At 42.0% G+C, this 20,724-nt stretch overlaps 1 protein-coding gene across 1 annotated transcript; it reads left to right on the forward strand.

The window, feature by feature from the left end:
- Nucleotides 1–1,409: 1,409 nt before the first annotated feature.
- LOC133782431 (fatty acid desaturase 4, chloroplastic-like) lies at nucleotides 1,410–2,558 on the forward strand. Its single transcript, XM_062221735.1, has one exon. It carries the CDS (start codon nucleotides 1,449–1,451, stop codon nucleotides 2,355–2,357), a length of 909 nt encoding a protein of 302 aa, XP_062077719.1. The 5' UTR covers nucleotides 1,410–1,448; the 3' UTR covers nucleotides 2,358–2,558.
- Nucleotides 2,559–20,724: the final 18,166 nt, after the last annotated feature.

A 20,724-nucleotide genomic window follows, 5' to 3' on the forward strand; every position in this document is an offset into this window, starting at 1 on the left:
AATAAAGGTTAGGCCCACCATTAAATAAGGTGACCTTGACCAACATGCAGTGGACTAGCAGCTCGTTATCAGCCATACAGTTTCTACCTATACGTCATTGTAATAATAATAATAATAATAATATGATTTCTATACAATACTATATGGTATAGCATTTTTTGAATTAGGCAAATTTAATTATTATGATGAGTACTCTTTAAAACAAAAGTGGATCCTTTACAGAAAAACAAATGATTAAAATCGATTTATTTTTATATCTTTTATACTACAAGAGGGTGTATACATTTGAAAATTTAAGAAATAGATTAATTTAAATCATTTTAATTTTTATGTTAATTTAAGGTCGATATATGAGATATATATAATAAATATACGAATTTCGAGTAAAGTATTGCTAATTTAAATAAAAATAATAAGTAAAATATATTTAAATAAATAGTTTTGGTCGACATGACTACATATCTTAATTAAAGATGTATTCCTGTACTTTTTTTTGGGTGTGATGTTTACCTGTATTTTTAAAATTTAAGTAGTAGAAAATGATGTCAAATAAATCATAATTAGACACAATACAATTATTAAATAAGTTAAATGTGTTTTATCATATTATATTATTAATTTAGTTTACTCCAACCAAATTTATAATGATAACACAAATTTGTTTACTGCCAGTCATTTTTTTAATGACAGAGTGTCAATGATGATGCTCAACAAGTATGTACAAAAAAAAGAAAATTGTGAAACATTTTCAAATACATCAACGTTGGCACAAAGAAAAAAAAAACAATAAAATGCTTCTTTCTTTTCCCCTTTAATATATGGTGTTCTTTTATTCTATAAATTAATCAAGCATTATTTTATTTTCTCATCCAAGATCCACTTAAGAAGACCATATAAGGGTTTATTCTCTGCAATATTCGTCAACCATCATTCTCCTTTTCATTTATGTCCATAAATATAGTCAAGAATATAAGAGAAACTTCCCAATAAAGAAAAAGTGGGACAGTAGTAGTCATATATAGTACACATCCCTTACCTTCTCTACTAACCCAGGGCTTCAATGGTGCCACATAACTAGTTATATAACCACACGGCAATGGAATTCCTTAAGCATCAAAGAGCAAGATTTATTTGATTTAAATAACAAAATATAATAAATAAAGGCCGAATCGTAAGGTCCATTTATATATTAAGGAGGTTGCCACTTGACTTGTACATCGGATAGGAAAACGCCAAATAGAATTTGAAGACTTGTTCTTCGTGTGACACAAATTGATTGCTCACTACCAGCCTTTTGCTTGCGATTTGCACTACACCACGCATACTGTATGAGCACCACAAAAATGTCATCTTAATTTGCAGCCACCATTTCAATACATTACCATATAAAATTCATTTTCTTTAGGCCATTTTCTCATTTGTATATCTTATCTTAGAGACCCTCCTCAATGTCCATCATAAGCCAAAACAAGCTCCCTCTGAGCTCCCAACACCATTTTCATCCATGCTCTTCACCTGCCTTCCACTCTCGAATACATTGCTCAATCACCACAACTACTAAACCAAACCGACTCGTGATCGAATCATCAACTGTGCACCCTACACCATTTCAAGCTACGAGGAGAGCTCCACCTCAACTCAATGATCCAAGTCTAAAGTCCACGTGGTTGCATCGTGTATGGTTGGTATCCGGGTGCACAACAGTGCTCATTTCTCTAGCTAAGTCCTTAGTGCGTGTGGCTAGTTTGCATATTTGGGCGGAGCCCACTTTGGCTGGCTTGGTTGGGTATGTACTGGCTGATCTTGGGTCAGGAGTGTACCATTGGGGCATTGACAATTATGGAAGTGCCTCAACTCCAATCTTTGGTACCCAAATTGAGGCATTCCAAGGTCACCACAAGTTGCCTTGGACTATCACTAAGCGTCAATTTGCTAACAATTTACATGCACTTGCTCGTACAGTGACTTTTGTGGTGCTCCCCATAGACCTTCTATGTGATGACCCAACTTTTCTTTGTTTTGTTGGTATGTGCTCTGGTTGCATTATGTTCAGCCAACAATTTCATGCTTGGGCACACGGCACCAAAAGTAGACTACCACCACTTGTGGTGATGCTACAAGATCTTGGCATCCTCGTGTCACGGTCGCAACATGGAGCGCACCACCGTGCACCATATAACAATAATTACTGCATAGTAAGTGGTGTTTGGAATGAGGTTTTGGACAACCAAAAAGTTTTTGAGGCATTGGAAATGCTCTTGTTTTTCAAGCTAGGGGTTCGGCCTAGGTCTTGGATTGAGCCTAATTCTGATTGGAGTGAAGAAATTGGGGACCCTTCTCAACTTACAACAAATTGATTTTTCTCCAACTCATTTATTTACTATAGATAAAATTAGAGTTGAGTACAATTGTTTACAAATAATAACTACATGTATATTATGAAAATTTATTTGAAGAGATATTACCATGTAATATAGGTTGTGCATGACCTTTTTAGAATCAGGGCTTGAAGAAGGAGTCTCCATTATTTTCAATAGATAACTGGGTATTTGTTACAATCTTTATTATTATTATATATATAACCTAAGTCCAATTAAATGGAGACTAGTTTAAGTGGAGTTAGAGCGAAGCCATTGTACTTCGTCAAAATCGTTGTGGTTCCAATCATATTCAAGCCTATGAAAGAAATGAGTGTGGTTGTGTATTAATTATTTTTAAATGTGAATATAGCTAGCCCTTAACATAATTAAGCTACCTATGCTTATTGTGGGTTATAATTGTTTCCTATATAAAGTAAAATATGTAAAATTAATTATCAAATATATCATCCGGATATTAAAAAAAAGTAAATACCACTTTGGCTCTTTTGTTGTGCAAAAGTTACCTATCAGACCTTTTGTTTTTTTAAATAACAATTTAGACTCTGCATTTTGCGAAATGGAACAAAATAATATTAAATTAAAACAAGTAACATTATAAACAAAAAAAAACCGATGTCCATGTTTTCACCAATTGACACGTAACATAAATTAAGAGTGATTAAGGCTCCATAGAAGCTGCTTAAGGATCCATAGGAGCTGAGTCTAGTTCTCATCATCATTTACCCACCATGTGAAGAGTGCATCCTCCAAGGGCATTACCTCCCGAGGACCATGGTTGAAGAGCAATGCTCCAACAACCCTTCATGTTGTGATCAATTCCTCCAAGAGTGAGAGAACCCTTCTTCAGAGTAGTAGGACAGTTGGCATGTGTCAAGCAAAAAGACGTTCTGGACCACAACTAACTTATTGACACCCAACTGCCACATAGATTGTGTGATTGATCTCGTACAAGTGGCAAAGAGGATGTCTCACGACGCTGCCTAACATGGGAAAACGTACAGCTACCACCCTGACACGGTCAGTGGGATTTTCCCCCAATAAAGCAATGGGATGAAACTCCCCGTACTGGGATTACACGAGATACACTAGGTCCCACAAGCTTAACAAATATAGAATGTATTTATTTGTGTAATAACAACCCTCATTAAGAAAGGAATAATTGTAATCAACTCCAATTATTGAGCTTAATCTTCCCAGCTGCTTATAAATGGGGCTAGGGCACATTTTGTAAAGAATTTAATTCCCATTTTTCACAGTGTGCACATATGCTACCTGAAGACTAAGACAGCTTGGGCCTTGAATTTTCTTCCTTATCCCAAATACATGTGACTCATGTACTAGGGTTGATTAATAACATGGACCTCGTAAAAACTGGTGTTATTCTTCTTCTTCTTTAAGCTTTTCTCTTATTTTAGTAGTTGAAGAATAATGTCCGTGTTTTCACCAATTGACACATGGAAGTCATTAGAGAAGTAATTAAGCTCCACAAGACTTAATAAAGCCCAAAGCTCGCCTAGATCTGCTGGGAAGGTAAGCCTTCTGAGTATGTTGTAATCTATTTTGGAGATGAATGTCTTCAAGGGTGTTGCATCCCGAGGACCATTATCCTAGTCCTCCCGATTTCATGTTCATCTAGTCCTCCAGGCTCGATCGAGTTGTCCTCGGGGTCTGGTGGGAAGCGTGAAATGTCAGGCACAGTGACCCCAGACCACAAGCAGCCATTTGGAAAAGCTATCATTCCTTCAAGTTGTAGTGTCACAGGCAACAAGCAGCTTCTCCCAATGTGCCACCTGAAGTGGGAAAACATGCAGCAACCCCCTGACACTATCAGGGGCATGTCTCCTCAGAAGTTTGTGGGCTGCAACCTCGGAAATGGACCCCATGTGATATGCACGGGCCCACTACCAATTTTATTACGAGAATGTATTAACTAGCAATGATGCCCCAATTAATTGTGAAGGTTTTGTAATAAATCCCCATTAAGGGTATTAATTGTCCTTGACCACTATAAATAGGGCTAGGGCGCCCATTGTAAAGGACCCCCAGATTTTTGTGTTCAAAGCATTGCCAGAGTTGCCTGAACCTCATAGAAGCTTGAAACCATCAAGCATCCCCAAATCCTAATACAATAGACTTGTGGGCTAGGATTAACTAGTAACCTGAACCACATAAAATATGTGTCTTCTTACTGCATTTTCTTTAAGTTCTTTTTATTAGTTGATAGCGAAAAAGGCAGTCAACATTTTGGTACTTTCATTGAGAGCATGAAGAAAGCCTTGAAGATTCAACAATGGTGGGCACCAGAAGAATTGTACATGACAACATTCTTCCTCCCACCGCCGCTGAGGGAGGAGAGCCTAGCTGACCACTTCCGCCAACAGAAACGGAGGTGGCCTACAAAAATTACGATGAGAACACCACGTATGACGATGATGATGGCGAATACTATGAGAGTGACTATCCTTGCTCCTTTTACACAAACGAGCCACCAAAAGAGGTGGCCAACAACGGCCAAATCACTTCTAAGCAGCAAAAACTAGATGCCCAAGAGGAGAATATAGCTGCCCTGCAGGAGATGGTTAACAACATGAGGGCCACTTTGGTGGCTCAAGGGCTGCAAGTGGACCCCCATGGTGAAGTATCGTCTACGCAGCCAACTGGCGTGCCACCTGAGCACCCAGCTGGAGTGCCACCTGCTTTGCCAGTGGGCGTGCCACCTAAGCACCCAGCTGGAGTGCCACCTGCTTTGCCAGTGGGCGTGCCTCTAGAGCACCCCACTGACATAGCACAAGATCCGCCAGCTAGCGTGCCACCCATGCACCCAGTTGAAGTTGGAACCCCAATTGCGGCATAGGACCATGGAAAAGGGAAGTTTGATGAAGAGCCCTCCAAGAGGAAAAGACCTCGTCAGTCTTCTGAGCCCATTCAGGCCCTGAGAAGGGGCATGGTGCTCGAGGACAACGCCAGGCCGCTAGCGTCCGGGGAACCCAAGCATTTGGCCCAGGCGCGCCACGACAGAACGCGTTAGGCCTAGAGGTGGTGTCTCGCAAGCGCCTCGCCAGCCTCTGAGAAGTCCTGGCCAGAGGGCCAACAGAAGAAATGTCTCCGCCAACCAAGGATAAGGAATCAACATCTCAGTTAACAATGAATACATTGATTATCAGGGAGAGAAAAAAGTGAGATACCCGAAGGACAATGGTCACCACAATGCACAGCCTGACCTGCGGGATGACTTGAGCGCTCGCAGGAATAGAGTAGCTCACTAGGACAACCCCAAAAGATGACAATAGCCATACCTCTGAGATGATCTTAACGCACGGAGGAGAGAACAATCGGCACATAGTGCCAATCAAGATCATGACTGTCTCCATGCAAAATTGGAGAGTTTGAAGAGGATAATGCTTAAGATGGTCCTGAGACAAGGTCATAACTTTGACTCGAAGGATGAAGATGGGGAGCCTTGCGCTCCTCACATTGTAGAAGCCCCATTGCCTCGAGGTTTCAAGATGCCAGACATCACTCCGTATATCGGAGGAACAAATCTTATCGAGCATCTTTCAAAGACAAGTGGTTTAAGAGGCATCGACAAGGTTCCATTCACTCTTATCAACAACTCTCCACCTCCTTCCGAAGAAAATTCATAGCCACTCGGAAGGTGATCTTCGAGGTCAATGCCTTAGCCAACATAAATCAAGGACCCCTTGAGACCCTTAAAGCTTACATCAAGTGATTTAAGGAGGAAATAACTAATGGCTTTACAAGGACCAAGAAGGTCGATGATGACAAACAACTGATGGCTTTACAAGTTTGTATCCGAGCAGGTTCTTCGCTATGGGATGACCTCCAGCGGAGAGGATGCCACAAGCTCGACGACTTCATATGTCGGGCCCAGGAATAAATCAACTGGGAGGATGCCCAGATCGAAGCTTTCGGAGGAATAGTCTCCTTCCCCATTCCATTAGTCCCAAAATTCTTTGCCTTGGGAGCCCAATTCTCGCCACACTTCAGCCCAGTGATTCCACCAACTGGCTTCGCTACTATTCCCTTGGCTCATTTCAGTGTCGCTCTGTCTGGCTATGGAGCAGCTCTCACAAAATACATTGCTTTTCAGCTTGCATTCAGTACTAGAACAACTGCTCCAACCCAATTACCGACACCTAGAGAGACCCCCAGCGGGAGCGACATGGGGGAAAGGGAAGGGGTAAAAAGCCCAGGAGAACTAGAGCAGATACCAACGAGAAATATACTCCTAAGTACTCTGAGTACACAGACTTGGTGGACACTCGAGATAACATTTTTCTGGCCACGTAGCAGCAGATCCACTACAGGAAGCCTCAACCAATTCAGAGGGATCAAGAGAGAAAAGTTTCTACTAAGTTCTGCTGGTTTCACAATGATGTGGGGCACCACACCAACGAGTGTAGGCAGCATAGAGACGAGATCAAGAATCTCTTCAAACTGGGGCATCTCCACTAGTATGATAGGGTCGGAGCATGCCCTACTCAAGCTCCAGCCAAAGGTCTGCCTCTAGAGCAGATGTAAACTCCCAGACACCAGGCTATGTTCCTATGGAACATCCACAACAGGTAGTCCAAGGACCACTCCCGGTGAACGGGAGAGTAGATACTATCTTTGGAGGACCCCATCTAGGGGTACATCGAGGGGATCACAGATTTGATATGCATGAGCCCTAAACAATGTTGTGAAGTGTTGGTGTTAGCCCAGCTGCCAGCACAGATGCCATGTATGACAGATCATGTCATCACCTTCTCCGAGGATGATGCTCGAAGAATGCATTTTCCCCACGATCCTTTGGTGATCGAGAGCCAAATTTCTGACAAAATGGTGGCTCAGATTCTGGTGGATAATGGGATTTTAGTGAACATCTTGTTCAAGTTAGCCTTGGAGAAGATTTGGCTAACTACCAGTGACCTATTCACGTGCACCTCTACTCTCTATGGGTTCTCAGGGAAGGGTCTTATTCCAATAGGGCAGATCAAGCTGCTAGTGACACTAGAAGAAGTGCCTCATCAAGTCTTCAAGTATTGTACTTTTATTGTCATAGATTGCTCCTTCGCTTATAACACCTTCGTGGGACTCCCGTTCTTGGTGGAGTTTGGAGCAGTCACCTCTATATGCCATTTGTGCATGAAGTTTCCAAACAAGGTGGGAATAGGCCCTGTTCGCGGGGACCAAAAAGAGGCCAAGCAGTGCTACAATGTGTCGCTTAAGCATCCAATTATGGTTAATGGTAGGCCTCGAACAGCCTTATCCCGAGGAGGTCCAGGTTGTTCAAGAAGAAGGGGAGTCCAACGAATTGGACACAGGGATTGGGGAAGAAAGGGTTGTTGAGCCCATGAAAGAAGCTGAGGAGGTTATCCTTGATGCCTCCAATCTCGAAAGAAAAAATAAGGTTGGGAAGAATCTCAAAGTGGAGGTTCGAAAAGCTCTTGTGAGTTTTCTCAAGGAAAACCAGGACGTCTTTTTCTGATCCTACGCCTTGAATATAGATCCAAACGTTGCCCTGGTGCAACAAAAGTGGAGGACCATTGACCCGACCAGGGCGGGGGCTTTGAAGCTAGAAGTTGACAAGCTTCTCGCAAATGGTTACATCTGAGATGCTCGGTACCCTAAGTGATTGTCGAACCCGATCTTGGTGTCTAAGCCTAACAAAATCTAGAGAACATGCATCGACTTCTCCATCCTCAATAAGGCCTTCCCAAAGGACTATTTCCCTTTTCCGGAGATTGATCAGATGATCAACACTACCTACAAGTATGAGCTCCTAACCTTCATGGACACATACTCGGGCTACAATTAGATCTGAATGCTTGTCTCAGACCAAGAGCACACCGAATTCCAAATGGATAAAGGTTTCTACGGCTACAAAGTGATGCCTTTTGTTCTCAATAATGCTAGTGCCACTTATCAGAGATTAGTAAACCAGATGTTCAAAAAGAAGCTCAGTCGGAACATGGAGGTTTATGTAGATGACATGATGGTATAGTCGAGAACAACCAATGACCATTCGAAATATTTGGCGAAAGTGTTCTCAGTCCTCCGTAGGTTCGGGATGAAGTTAAATTCCTAGAAATGCATTTTTGGGGTGGTCTCTGGGAAGTTGTTGGGATTCATTGTCAGCGACCGAGGAATAGAGGCTAATCCCAAGAAGATAAGGGCCCTTGTATAGATGCCATCTCCCAGGAAGCACAACGATGTGTTGAGCCTCATTAGTCAGATAGAATCTCTAAGTCATTTTGTCATGAAGGCAACTGACAAGTAGATTCACTTCTTCAACACCCTCCAAGGAAGCCTTCCACATGGCGAACCCTCCAATTTTTTCAAAGCCTGTAGATTGAGAACCCCTCATCCTCTACATGGCTATCTCCGAGAACACCATAAGTGTTGCCTTAGTCCTTGAAGAAGGGTGTGTTCAACATCCCATTTACTACATGGGCAAATGACTCCTCAGAGCGGAGTCCAGGTAGCCACTCATGGAGAAGTTAACATTTTGCTTGATGATAGATTCTTGGAAGCTACGACTCTACTTCCAGGCACAGCCGATTAGGGTTCTCACCAACCAGCACTTGAGGCAAGTCTTCTAGAAGTCCGAGTCCTCTAGGAGACTCCTTCAGTGGGCGGTTGAACTGAGTCAATTTGACATTACTTACCACCCGATGACTGCCATAATGGGACAAGCACTAGCAGGTTTTATTGCCGAATGCACTAGAACACATGAGTGTATAGAGGAGGCCTAGATGGTAGGGTCCGCGCGGATGATTTTTGAGCTGGGGCAGGACTTATCATGGTATCCCTCAAGGGGCATAGGGTTCAAAGTACTTTGAGGCGCAAACCATGATATATGAAATTCAAAGAATTTTCTTGTATTCTTAATTCTAATTTTAATTATTTATATCTTGAGAGTACCCGCTCGCTGGCTTGGACAAGTGAACGCAAACTAGTATCTGATTACTTGGGGGACATAGTTGGGTCACCTTGTTGGATAACTGCTCACGGTGCACGACCTAGGAAACTAAGCTTGTCATGAAAGTAGTAGGCCTAGTGTCAAAGCTTATGAGAACGACCTAAAAAATCTAAGTAGCCTTTGGGTGGTGGTCTTGAGTTATTTCCCATGGACTATGCGCCCGAGGAGAATTAACAAGTTCTCGACTTCCAAAAGGCAAATAGAACCCCGAGCCACTTGTACTCAGGGGCAAAAATACAAATCATGATAAGTCACAGTGTATCCTCCCGAGGATTATGCGCGCGTGGAGTAATACTGAACACGACTTAGGAAACTAAGTTTATTGTGAGTGGAGTAAGCCTAATGTCGAAGCTTGTGGGAATGGGTTAACCTAGGAAACTAAAATTACATTAAAGGGAAAAACTTTCAAGGACCTAGATCGCGCCCGAAGGAACCTCTGCAATGAGGCCGATCACATGATCAGTCTCAGGAGCCGGACCCACATCCTTTGCTGCATGAGCCTGCGCAGCCGCAGCATCATCTGCCTAGAGGCACTCCTCGAATAACATCCTTATGTCTGGGCCGTCATTAAAGGTCAAGTCCATCTCTTTGTTTCTTTGCCATGTGACATAGAGGGTGTCCTTCACTAGCTGATCGACCTCCTTGTTAAGGGAGGAGACCTCATCAGTCAACTATTGGACTTGGTTAATCATGCCCTCTGATTCAGCTGTAGCTACTTGCATCCTTGAAGCTGCTTGTGTGGCTTCTTCTTATGCCCTGGTGGCATCCTCAGCATGCGGTGAGGCCTTCTGCATCATCCATGTCCTTCTCGTGCTTCTTGGGCATCATCCATGGCCTTCTGCATGGCCTCCTCTAAAGCCTTGGAATGGCTCGCAGCTTCCTCCAATAAATTTGTGGAAATGTCTTCGAGGGATTGAAGGTTAGACTGCTCCATTGCCAAGCAGGTCTCCAACTCGGAGGCGTGAGTCTTATTATCCTCAAAAGCCTTCTGAACTTGGAGTGCTCCTTGAGGGAGAAAAATGACTGCCTGAGTTTACTCATCTCAAAGGACCTCATGGACACAACTTCCCCAAGCCTTTGGCACAAGAAGACAGCCTCCACAACAAAGTTGACTTAGTATGCAGGAACGCGATACTTAGCTTCAAATTAAAATTATAGTCTAAGACTTACCTGTGTGGTGGCATAGCGGCAAACTACGAGGAGGGATATCTTATTATCTCCTCCGATGCGAGTGTAGCTGTGAGAAGGCATCTCGCATAGGGATCTGCTCAATCCCTGTAGAAGCTATGCGGCCAGCAGAGCTGTCCTACTTCCAAGCCTCCCAGCAAAAAGAGACTCCAACTCCTCATGGCTGGGAGGTGGCACTGGGTCCCCCTTTGAGGCCTATCCTCAGGAAGATACTCCACTAAGGCCTTAAAATCTTCATACCCTTCATCAAGATGGGGGTTAAAATACTCCATGACTCACCTGTGCCTCTCGAGCTCTTCCTCTTTGTAATGCTCAGGGAAGATTACAAGCTAAGGCATCCTGGCTGGAGGACAGACAGATGCATCAAGGGATGGGAGATCCTTTCTCGTGCCTGAAGTCCCCTCCTCAGGGACTGGAGACCCCTTGCAAAGGCCGATGACTTCCTCTGTTGCCACAGGCCTCGAGGGAGAAGTTAGGGGAACAGTTATTGGAGCTCTTAAGACCACTGGAGTTGCAGGAGCATCTGTCAGAGCTTGGGGTGCACGAGCAAAGCAGCTGGGACATGGATTTGAGAGGGCCCCGTAACCCTCTGGCGTTTGGTCCAAATGGAGTTGGCCAAACCCATGTGACCTGCAAAATAAAAATAACAAGGTTGTTATTCTTCACCAAAAGCATAATAAAAGCAAGTAAAATGCATGAAAATGAAAGCTCTAGTCCGAAGTATGTGAGCTCATCGGGAGGCCCACCACTAGACAACACTTCCGAGTGTAGGATGAAATAGGCATATTCCCTCACGAGTCTGCCCATCTCCTCAATGGTCTTCATCTAGTATTGGTAGAACCACCTAGCGTGAATAGACGTCACCTTGTCCAAAGGTATGAAACCATGGGGGTGTAGCCTTCTCTTCGAGTGGTGAAGGAAGGCTCAATTAAATCTTCATAGTCTTGGAACTCCTTCGTAGTCTAATGATGGCCCGTATTTATTCGCTCCGGAGGATCAAAGGTGAGATCCACACATGCTCAGGGTTTACCCCTTCTCCTACATGCCTAGCATGATACAAAATCATGGGGAATTTACCTTGGTCATGCGATGAGGAATCCACCCCTTCCTGGAGCTCCTCCTAGAGCTATTGGTCCTCCCGAGCCTTTGCAGTGGCTTGGATGGCAAGAACATTCTCGACGCATTCTTCTTGCATCCTTTGGTTGTACAGGAGGAGCACCTAGCCGTCCACGTACTCTGTGTGAAGAGCAACTTCTTCTCGAGACTTCTACGAGTTTTGAAAAGGAGAGAGGTCCATAAAGACTAAGTGTTGACCCTCCTAGAGAAGGCCAAACTAGAGGAGCTGAGCTTCCATAACGAGGAAGCTGAGCTCCATCTCCTCGTCTAGAAGACGCTTCATCTTCTAGAGCTGGTCATAATATGCCTCGACAAACGGAGTAAGACAAAAAGGACCTATAAAGAAAACATTTCTAAGTACGTAACGATTAACATCGAAGAACTAAACTTGGGATGGGTTTGAACACTTACCAAGCCTGGAGAATTCTAAGAGAAGGGTAGGGTTGGTTCGTGTAGGAAAGCCACTTGTGAAGAAGAAGTGGTCCTTGTAATCCCACGTGTGGCTCTCATTATGGCAGCCCCTGATAGGTGTACTTCATTAGGGTGTAATACCCATTGAACCTCTTCTTTTGATGACAGGCCCAAAAACTGTAGATGCATAGCATTTCAATTCGAGAAAGCACATGCTAGTTTTGCCTCTGGTACAGCACGTACAATCTAGCAATAACCTGATACCCGTTCGGGGTGAGCTGGAAGCTATGCCGATGTATTAGAGGAAGTCCACATAGTACTAATGTAGAGGCAAGGCCGCCCCTGCTTGGAGGAGCGAAGCACTCCAGGCTCCGAGGCATTCATACTTTAGTGTGCCCTTTATTGACTCTCGGAGCATGCGTGCAAGGATTTCCCTTTTGACCCTTTAGTTAATGAGGATTTTGTTCAGTGCTCCGTGATGCCTCAGCTTGCTACGGAGATGCTCTACCTCAAATCCATCTGCAATGTAAGGTGTGTCATCATTTATGGTACCCATGTTTACCTCCTCCTTTCATTTGGCTTCTCTGGCGCCAGAGTTCCCTCTTTAATCACTAGTGTCTGACTTTGCTCTGGGGCTGGCAACCTCATTTCCTTCAGGATCCGTTCCGCTTCTCAGGCCATGTCTATAATGTCTTAGTCGAAGTAGTAGAAGCCTTGCTGGTGGCGGTGGTGTAACTCCTTGGACATCTGAAACAAAGAAAACCAAGCAGTTAACATCTTGACTGGAAGGAAGATAGGCCAATATGCGAGAACCCCTCAGACAACTGCTCAGGGAAGGAAGGAGAAAGGTGAGCCTAAAGGAATGGGGTGTCCTCGGAACAAAGAATCAGGTTTCAGAGGAAACCACTAGAATTCATGAACTTCATAAAAATCTGGAAAATTTCCAGATTCTGGTAGAATTCCCAGAACTGCGAAGCATCGCAACTAAACTGAAACAACCCATTTGATAAATTTTAATGCCAAAATGGACCTAAAAGGAATAGAGAAGTAAAAATGACCTCTAAATCCCAAATACCACGACATCCAAAGAATTCAACGACATTAATCTGAAAAAACCCAAATAGGAAAGGGAGAGAAAGAAAGACTTGCTGGAAATGAACCTCAAATAAGTTTTGTGACGTGTCTGGACTAAAAAAAATTCATGTCGTTGACCCAAAAAAAGTTTGATTCTTTCCATTCGTCCAGATCTCTAGCAAGGGGACTCTCGTGAAGTTGTCGATTGGGGAATGATGAAGGAAATTGGAGAGCTCTAGTTTCTGAGAAATTTTAAAATGTTAAAAGTGGTGAAATGGGAGGCAAAATTTGAGTATTATACTCGAGAGCTTAGGAAGGAAGCAACTCCTCCGTGACCATTGATCACCTACGGGGTAGGCACTCGAGTGTGATCCAATGGTCTTAGATATCAAGGCACATATCATGTTCAAATCATTAGAAAAGGAAGTTTCGGGTACAGGGCAAAAGGACATCTCGGGTAAGGATTAGACATCTTGGGCGTGGAATGGACTCCTCATTAATTGCACCGATTGACGGGCCCAGCAATTGGGATTTGACACGTGGCGTTACCTTTTTAGAAACATGATGCCTTGACGAGCCAAAACTTCTCCCCTAGAGTACGTCCTTTGAAATTACTTCTCTCAGTCTAAGTCTCCAATGTCCGAGGAAAAGTGAAGACCTGGGGGGAAAATGTTGTCTGTCTTTTCACCAATTGACATGTGGCAGTCATTAGAGAAGTAATTAAGTTCCACAGGAGTTTATAAAGCCCAGAGCAACTTAAAAGGTAAGCCTTATGATTACATTGTGATTTGTTCCAGAGAAAAATGTCTTCAAGGGTGTTGCATCCCAAGGACCATTATCCTAGTCATCCCGATTTCATGTTCATCTAGTCCTCCAGTCTTGAATGAGTAGTCCTCGGGGATTGGAGGGAAGTGTCGGGTGACAGGCACAGTGACCCTGGACCACAAGTAGCCGTCTAACAAAGCTATCATTGCTTCAAGTCATCGTGTCAAGCCCTTATAGGCAATAAGTAGAATGTCCCAATGCGCTGTCCTACGTGGAAAAACCTGCAGCGACCCCGTAACACTGTTAGGGGCGTGTCTCCCCATAAATTAGTCTCCTGCAACCTCGTAAATGAGCCTCATGTGATACGAATGGGCCCACCACCAGTTTTTTATTAGAATGTGTTAACTAGCATTGAGACCTCAATTAGTTGGGAATGTTTTATAATAAATCCTCGTTAAGGGAATTAATTGTCCTCGACCACTATAAATAGGGCTAGAGCACCCATTCTAAAGGACCCCAAATTTTTCATAGTCAGAGCATTGCCAAGAGCTGCCTGAACCTCATAGAAGGTTGAAACCTTCAAGCATCGCCTAATTCTAATACAGTAGACTTATGGACTATCATTAATTAATATCCTGAACCACTTAAAATCAGTGTCTTCTCACTGCATTTTCTTTAAGTTCTTTTTATTAGTTGATAGTGAAAAGGTTCTCAACAATGAAAAAGTCACTCAACATATTGGTGCTTTCATTGAGACTTAAAGAAAGCAAGAGTTTCAGTAATGGTGAATACTCGAAACAGAATAGTCATGAATGAAGTCCTCCTTGTCGCAGTGATAGGAGAGCAAGTCTGTCCACCAGTAGGTATTCCGGAGGTGGGAGATAATGATGGGTACAACATAGACGGTGGAGACAGTGAGTCTCCCCACACATCTCGGTCTAGACAACTAGCAGAAGTTGTGGCTCTACATAACTACATTTATTGATTACATTAATGGACTACAAGAGAACATTCTCTAAATATAATTCTATAAATACAAATAGTTCAATTACATATTTATAGTGGAGTAATCAAGGAAATAATAAATAGCATTGTTGAATTAAAGAGTTTAATTAATAATATTCTTTATTGGAGCTTCGTATTTCCATGGTCCTCGGGTCTCCTCTGTCCTACACTGTCAAGGGTAAGGATGTCACAAGGAAGATTTATAGAGAGAGTGACTAAATTGCAAAGGAATTAATTTTGCAAGGCAAAGAAAATAATTATGTGATAATTATGGGTAATTGATTAATTGCAAATTAATTAATTATTTAACTATATAGTTTTTATTTTTTTTAAAAATTATGTTAAAATAAATATTAATCATGTTTTGATTAATATTTGGTAGAGTTTAATTATTATCTTATTATAAGATATTTAATTATTTAATACTGATATTTTTAAGATAAAATTAACTTTGAATTAACTGATATATATTAGCAGAAATAAATTATCTTAAATATTAATTAAGGAAACAAATGAGAAAAGCATGGATAGCCACATAGTGGCTCACGCCAGTCATTTTTTCACACAGTGAGTGGCGCCACTTTAAGGATTTCCCTATCCCTGGGATTTGAATGTGAAATTAATTTTTTTATTTAATAATATTTTATTATTCTTTTTAAATATAATAAAATTAAATAATTAAAATAAGTTATAACTGATTAGTTTTACTTTTAGAAAATTAAATTTTAATTAAATTCGTTAATTATCTTTATAAACCTGAAAAGAAGCGATACTTTTCAGGAAGTTTAATGAAACAGTCATTATCAGACTCTCTCTAAGAAAAGAACTTATAGATCTCATGTGCCGAGTACATCTAGAGAGCCTAAAAATCAATTTGTGAATGTTACGTCCCCACAGAAGTCATTGTGTGTTAGAGGATCAACTTGGAAGGCTAAGGTGTGAGCTTTCATCATGGTAGGAAGATTGTTGATTTTATGAAAAGATTCAAGGATCCTTGATAGGCATCGAGAGGTAATCTCTAGTACTTTATGTGTTATTTAATATATCTATATTGGTATAATCGTGGCTGGTATTAGTGATTTTTTCAAATCCCATTTCTACACAATTCCGCAGCGTATTTATATTTTTCCTTATTTAATACCAACAATTGGTACCAGAGCAGTGTACATATATATATTAAATGTTATGTGAGTTTCTTGAATTTTTTATATGTATGGTGATATGTATATTGAATGGATGGATATATTTTTTTCCATGTCTGGTTGAATGATGGATTGCTAATTATATAGTGCAATTAGGTTAGGATTTTATTTTTCTTACATCTTGTGTAAGTCATATGAGGCATAGGAATTTTTGTAATTTTATTTTTGAAATGGTATTGAATTTTTTTTATCACACAAGAGGAGAGAAATGAGAATGGGACCACAACTACCAGTGTAACGCCCTGGGTCACCAAGACCGTTACACTGTGTATTTAAAATAGTGCAGGACTTACTAACCAAGTCGTTTGAACATAAATGTGTTTCTAAGGTCAACTGATAGGTTAGGGTTAAAAGAATTTGATCGTAAAATAGTTGAATTTCATTAAAATAAGAGTTTGATACACGGGATCCCAAAAGTAATGTTTACATGGTGGTTACAACCCTCCAAAGCTAATACAATTCCAACCAGCCTCCAAAGCTAAGGTGTAGTTTTCTTACCTCGAGTCTTAAGCAGAGGATGTGGAGCAATCCGAGCAAGATCCATAATCCCGAGCCTTAACGGTAACACTAGTCACAAGCAACAATGGACAACTATCAAAATTTAATCCAATTAAATGCTTTGGAATCAAATACTAGCCTCCAAGAACTCGAATTCTACTAAACCGGGTAGTAGAATTTGTCTCGAGCACTTAGGTTGAAGTCCCCGAACCAAAAAACCAATCTTGGCTATGGCTGCCTAGGCGGGCTACAACATGGCCCTAAGGGTCGCGGTGCGCCCCAAGTCAGAGGCGCCAACCTCTTATCCCAGGAGGAGGTGGCCTGCGACTTGCCCTCTCGGATCACGGCGTGCCCACAAATCAGCAAGCCCCCGAGGGCCTTTTGAGTCACGCGGGCCGCGGCGCCCATGAACTGGGTCACGACGCGCCCCCCGTGAACCCAGAAATCCCTGGGTTTATCTGCATTTTCTCCCAACTCAACTCATCAGAATTCAACCCTAAATATATAGCCAAGCCAAATGTAGGTTCAGCACTCTCAATTTCATCTCATAAACAACACATATAGACAAAAACACTTGTTCAACCTTCCTTTAATGCCAAATTCAGAACCCCCTAAAGTATCCCTCAACATGATCAAAACCAACTAGAAATTCAACAGCTTAGAACCTAAAATTTTACCTCAGTTAGTAGCTTTAATCCTTAGCAATTGCTTGACTGTCCAGCTTAATTTCCCCAAACTTCAATGGTTAATCCCCACACTTTTCCTTCAAAAATCTCCTTCAACTTCAATGCACACCAAAGGGGAGAGAGAAAACGTGAGAACAAGTGAGAGGGGGAGTGTTTGAGAAAACTCCTGATGATTCTGATTGTTTCCTAGAGTCATCTGAGTATATCCTTAACAAAAAGACCAAAATACCCTTAAATTAACTAAACCTCTTTTATTTCCCATAAGGGCAAAATGGTCAGTTGCCCCATTTCCCAATAATTTCTCGAGTCATCCTACAAATTCCCATTTAATCCTGACCTGTCCAACTAATCACCAAATACTTACTTGTTACTCGATAAATCCCCAAATATACGTTATGCTTCCCAAAATACCCTAGGATCACCTCGAGCCGGGAATTACACCCTGCTGTGACTATTCCACTAATCTGCTCACTAGGATCGCCTCGAGTCGTATGCTGCAAATATATCCACATAATAATGTGGTCCCAACCATTTAACTCATATGATTGCATTTATGCTCTCAACAGACAAAAATCACAATTATGCCCATATAAACATGAACGGGCCCACATGCATATTTAATACTCAAAAACCTACATATAAATATATTCAGATTATCATATAAATCATGCATGCCACATAATCATGCATTTAATCCCACATATATCCAATTATTCCCTCCTGACATGCTAATCAATGCACTAAGCCCTATTAGCATTTTTGGGACATTACAACTATCCCCTCCTACTAAGAATTTCATCCTCGAAATTTACCAGAATAACTTGGGATACCAATCTCGCATAGCCGACTCTAGCTCCCAGGTCTCTTCCTCGACCTTGTTATTCCTTCATAAGTCTTTGACAGAGGAATCATCTTGTTTCTCAAAATCTTATCCTTCCTATCAAGGATCTGAACTGGTCGTTCCTCATACGATAAATCGATCTGTAGTTTCAGATCCTCATATCCTAATACACGGGTCATATTTGATACATACTTCCGAAGCATAGAGATGTGGAATACATCATGAACCCTTAAGAATGATGGGGGCAGAGCCAATCTATAGGCTACTTGCCTGATCCTCTCGAAGATCTTGAAAGGTCCTACGAATCTTGGGCTTAGCTTGCCCTTTTTCTCAAACCTCCTCACCCCATGCAACGGCGAAACTCACAAAAATACGTGGTCCCCGACCTGGAACTCCACGTCCCTACGCTTGGGATCAGCGTAGCTTTTCTGTCTACTCTGTGAAGCGAGCATTCAAGCTTGGATCTTCTCAATAGCTTCATTAGTCTTCTGAACCATATCCGGTCCCAAATACGTCCTCTCCCCCATCTCATCCCAATGAATGGGCGATCTACACTTTCTTCCATATAACATCTCATATGGAGCTACTCCACTCATTGATTGGTAACTATTGTTGTACGAGAACTCAATCGACGGAAGGTACTTACTCCAAGACCCTTGAAGTCTAGCACACATGCTCTAAGCATGTCCTCAAATATCTGAATTGTCCTCTCAAATTGTCCGTCTATCTGAGGATGAAGGGTTGTACTAAACTTCAACTGAGTTCCCATAGCCTTTTGCAAACCACCCCAAAACTTGGAGGTAAATATGGGATTTCATTCTGATACTATAGATTTAGGAACTCCATGCAGTCGTACAATCTCCCTCACATACAACTCTGAACATTGGGAATATTGGACAGGAAAAGGGGGATAATTCTATAATAGCAAAACTCTGCCAAAATAGAGAGAGAAATTACAATAATATTGACTCATGGACAAGGTGGATTTTAACCACGGAACCACATAAAAGTTATGTGTTCTTGATTGAATTCTTGATATTTTTCATTACGGTTTACCATTAAGCCCTAATCTACATTTATCATTTCTTAATACACTGTTGGCGAAAAACCACGTCAACACTCAACCTCTACAATACTAGTAAGAGATTTTGCTCATGTTCTGCCTCTGAATGAGAGTAAACCAGGATGTCATCGATGAAAACAATCACAAACTAATCTAAGAAGTCCTTGAGCACCATGTTCATTAGATCCACAAATGTTGCTGGGGCATTGTTCAATCCAAACGACATGACCAAACACTCATAGTGCACGTACCTTGTGCAGAAGGCCGTCTTCAAGATATCCTCGTCCTTGATCTTCAGCTGGTGATAACCAGATCAAAGATCAATCTTTGAGAATGTTGTCTTACCCTACAGCTGATCGAACAGGTCATCTATCCTCGATAGGGGGTACTTGCTCTTGATAGTTAACTTATTCAATTCCCTATAGTCTATACACATTCTCAGAGTCCCTTCTTTTTTCACAAATCTAGTAGCTCCTGGTGAGAATCTAGGTCTCATAAAACCGAAATCTAGTATCTCCTGCAATTGTATCTTCAACTCCTTTAGCTCTATCGGAGCCATCCTATATGGTGCCCTCGATAGTGGCTCTGTACCCAGTGCTAACTCAATGACGAACTGAATCTCCCTGTGCAGCGGCAATCTCGGTAAATCTTCAAGGAACACATCCAAGAATTCACATACCAATCTAGTCTCACTTGGCCCCACAAGTAAAATCCTAGTGGTATCCACCACACTAGATAAAAAATCTATAATCCATAATCCCGAGCCTTTATGGTAACCCTAGTCCCAAGCAACAATGGGCAACTATAAAAATTTAATCCAATTAAATGCTTTTGAATGAAATACTATCCTCCAGGACCTCGAATCCAACTAAATTGGGTAGTAGAATTCGTCTTGAGCGCTTAGGTTTAAGTCCTCGAGCCTAAAAACCAATCTTGGCTATGGTTGCCTAGGGGGACCGCGACCTGGACCTAAGGGTCGCGGCATGTCCCAAGTCAGAGGCGCCAGCCTCTTGTCCCAAGGGGAGGCAGCCTGCGACTTGCCCTCTAGGGCTGTGGCACACCCTCAAATCAGCAAGCCCCCCAGGGCCTTTTGAGTGACGCAGGTCATGGCGCCCATGAACTGGGTCGCAGCGCATCCCCGTGAACCCAGAAATCCCTAGCTTTTTCTACATTTTCACCCAACTCAACTCATCAGAATTCTACCCTAAATATATACCCAAGCCAAAACTAGGTTCAGAATCTCAATTTCACCTCATAAACAACACATATAGCCTAAAACACTAGTTAAATCTTCCTTAAATGCGAAATTCAGAACTCCCTCAAGTATCCCTCAACATGATCAAAACCAACTAGAAATTCAACAACTTATAACCTAAAATCTTACCTCAGTTAGTAGCTTTAATCCTTAGCAATTGCTTGATTGTTCCTAGCTTAATTTCCCCAGACTTCACTGGTAAATCCCCACGCTTTTCCTTCAAAAATCTCCTTCAGCATCAGTGCACTCCAAAG

The sequence above is a fragment of the Humulus lupulus genome, chromosome 6, assembly GCF_963169125.1.
Source record: "Humulus lupulus chromosome 6, drHumLupu1.1, whole genome shotgun sequence".
Classification (NCBI taxonomy): Eukaryota; Viridiplantae; Streptophyta; class Magnoliopsida; order Rosales; family Cannabaceae; genus Humulus; species Humulus lupulus.

Coding starts and splice junctions, on each gene's coding strand:
- LOC133782431 (XM_062221735.1), top strand. CDS start 1,449: ATGTCCATCATAAGCCAAAACAAGCTCCCTCTGAGCTCCCAACACCAT.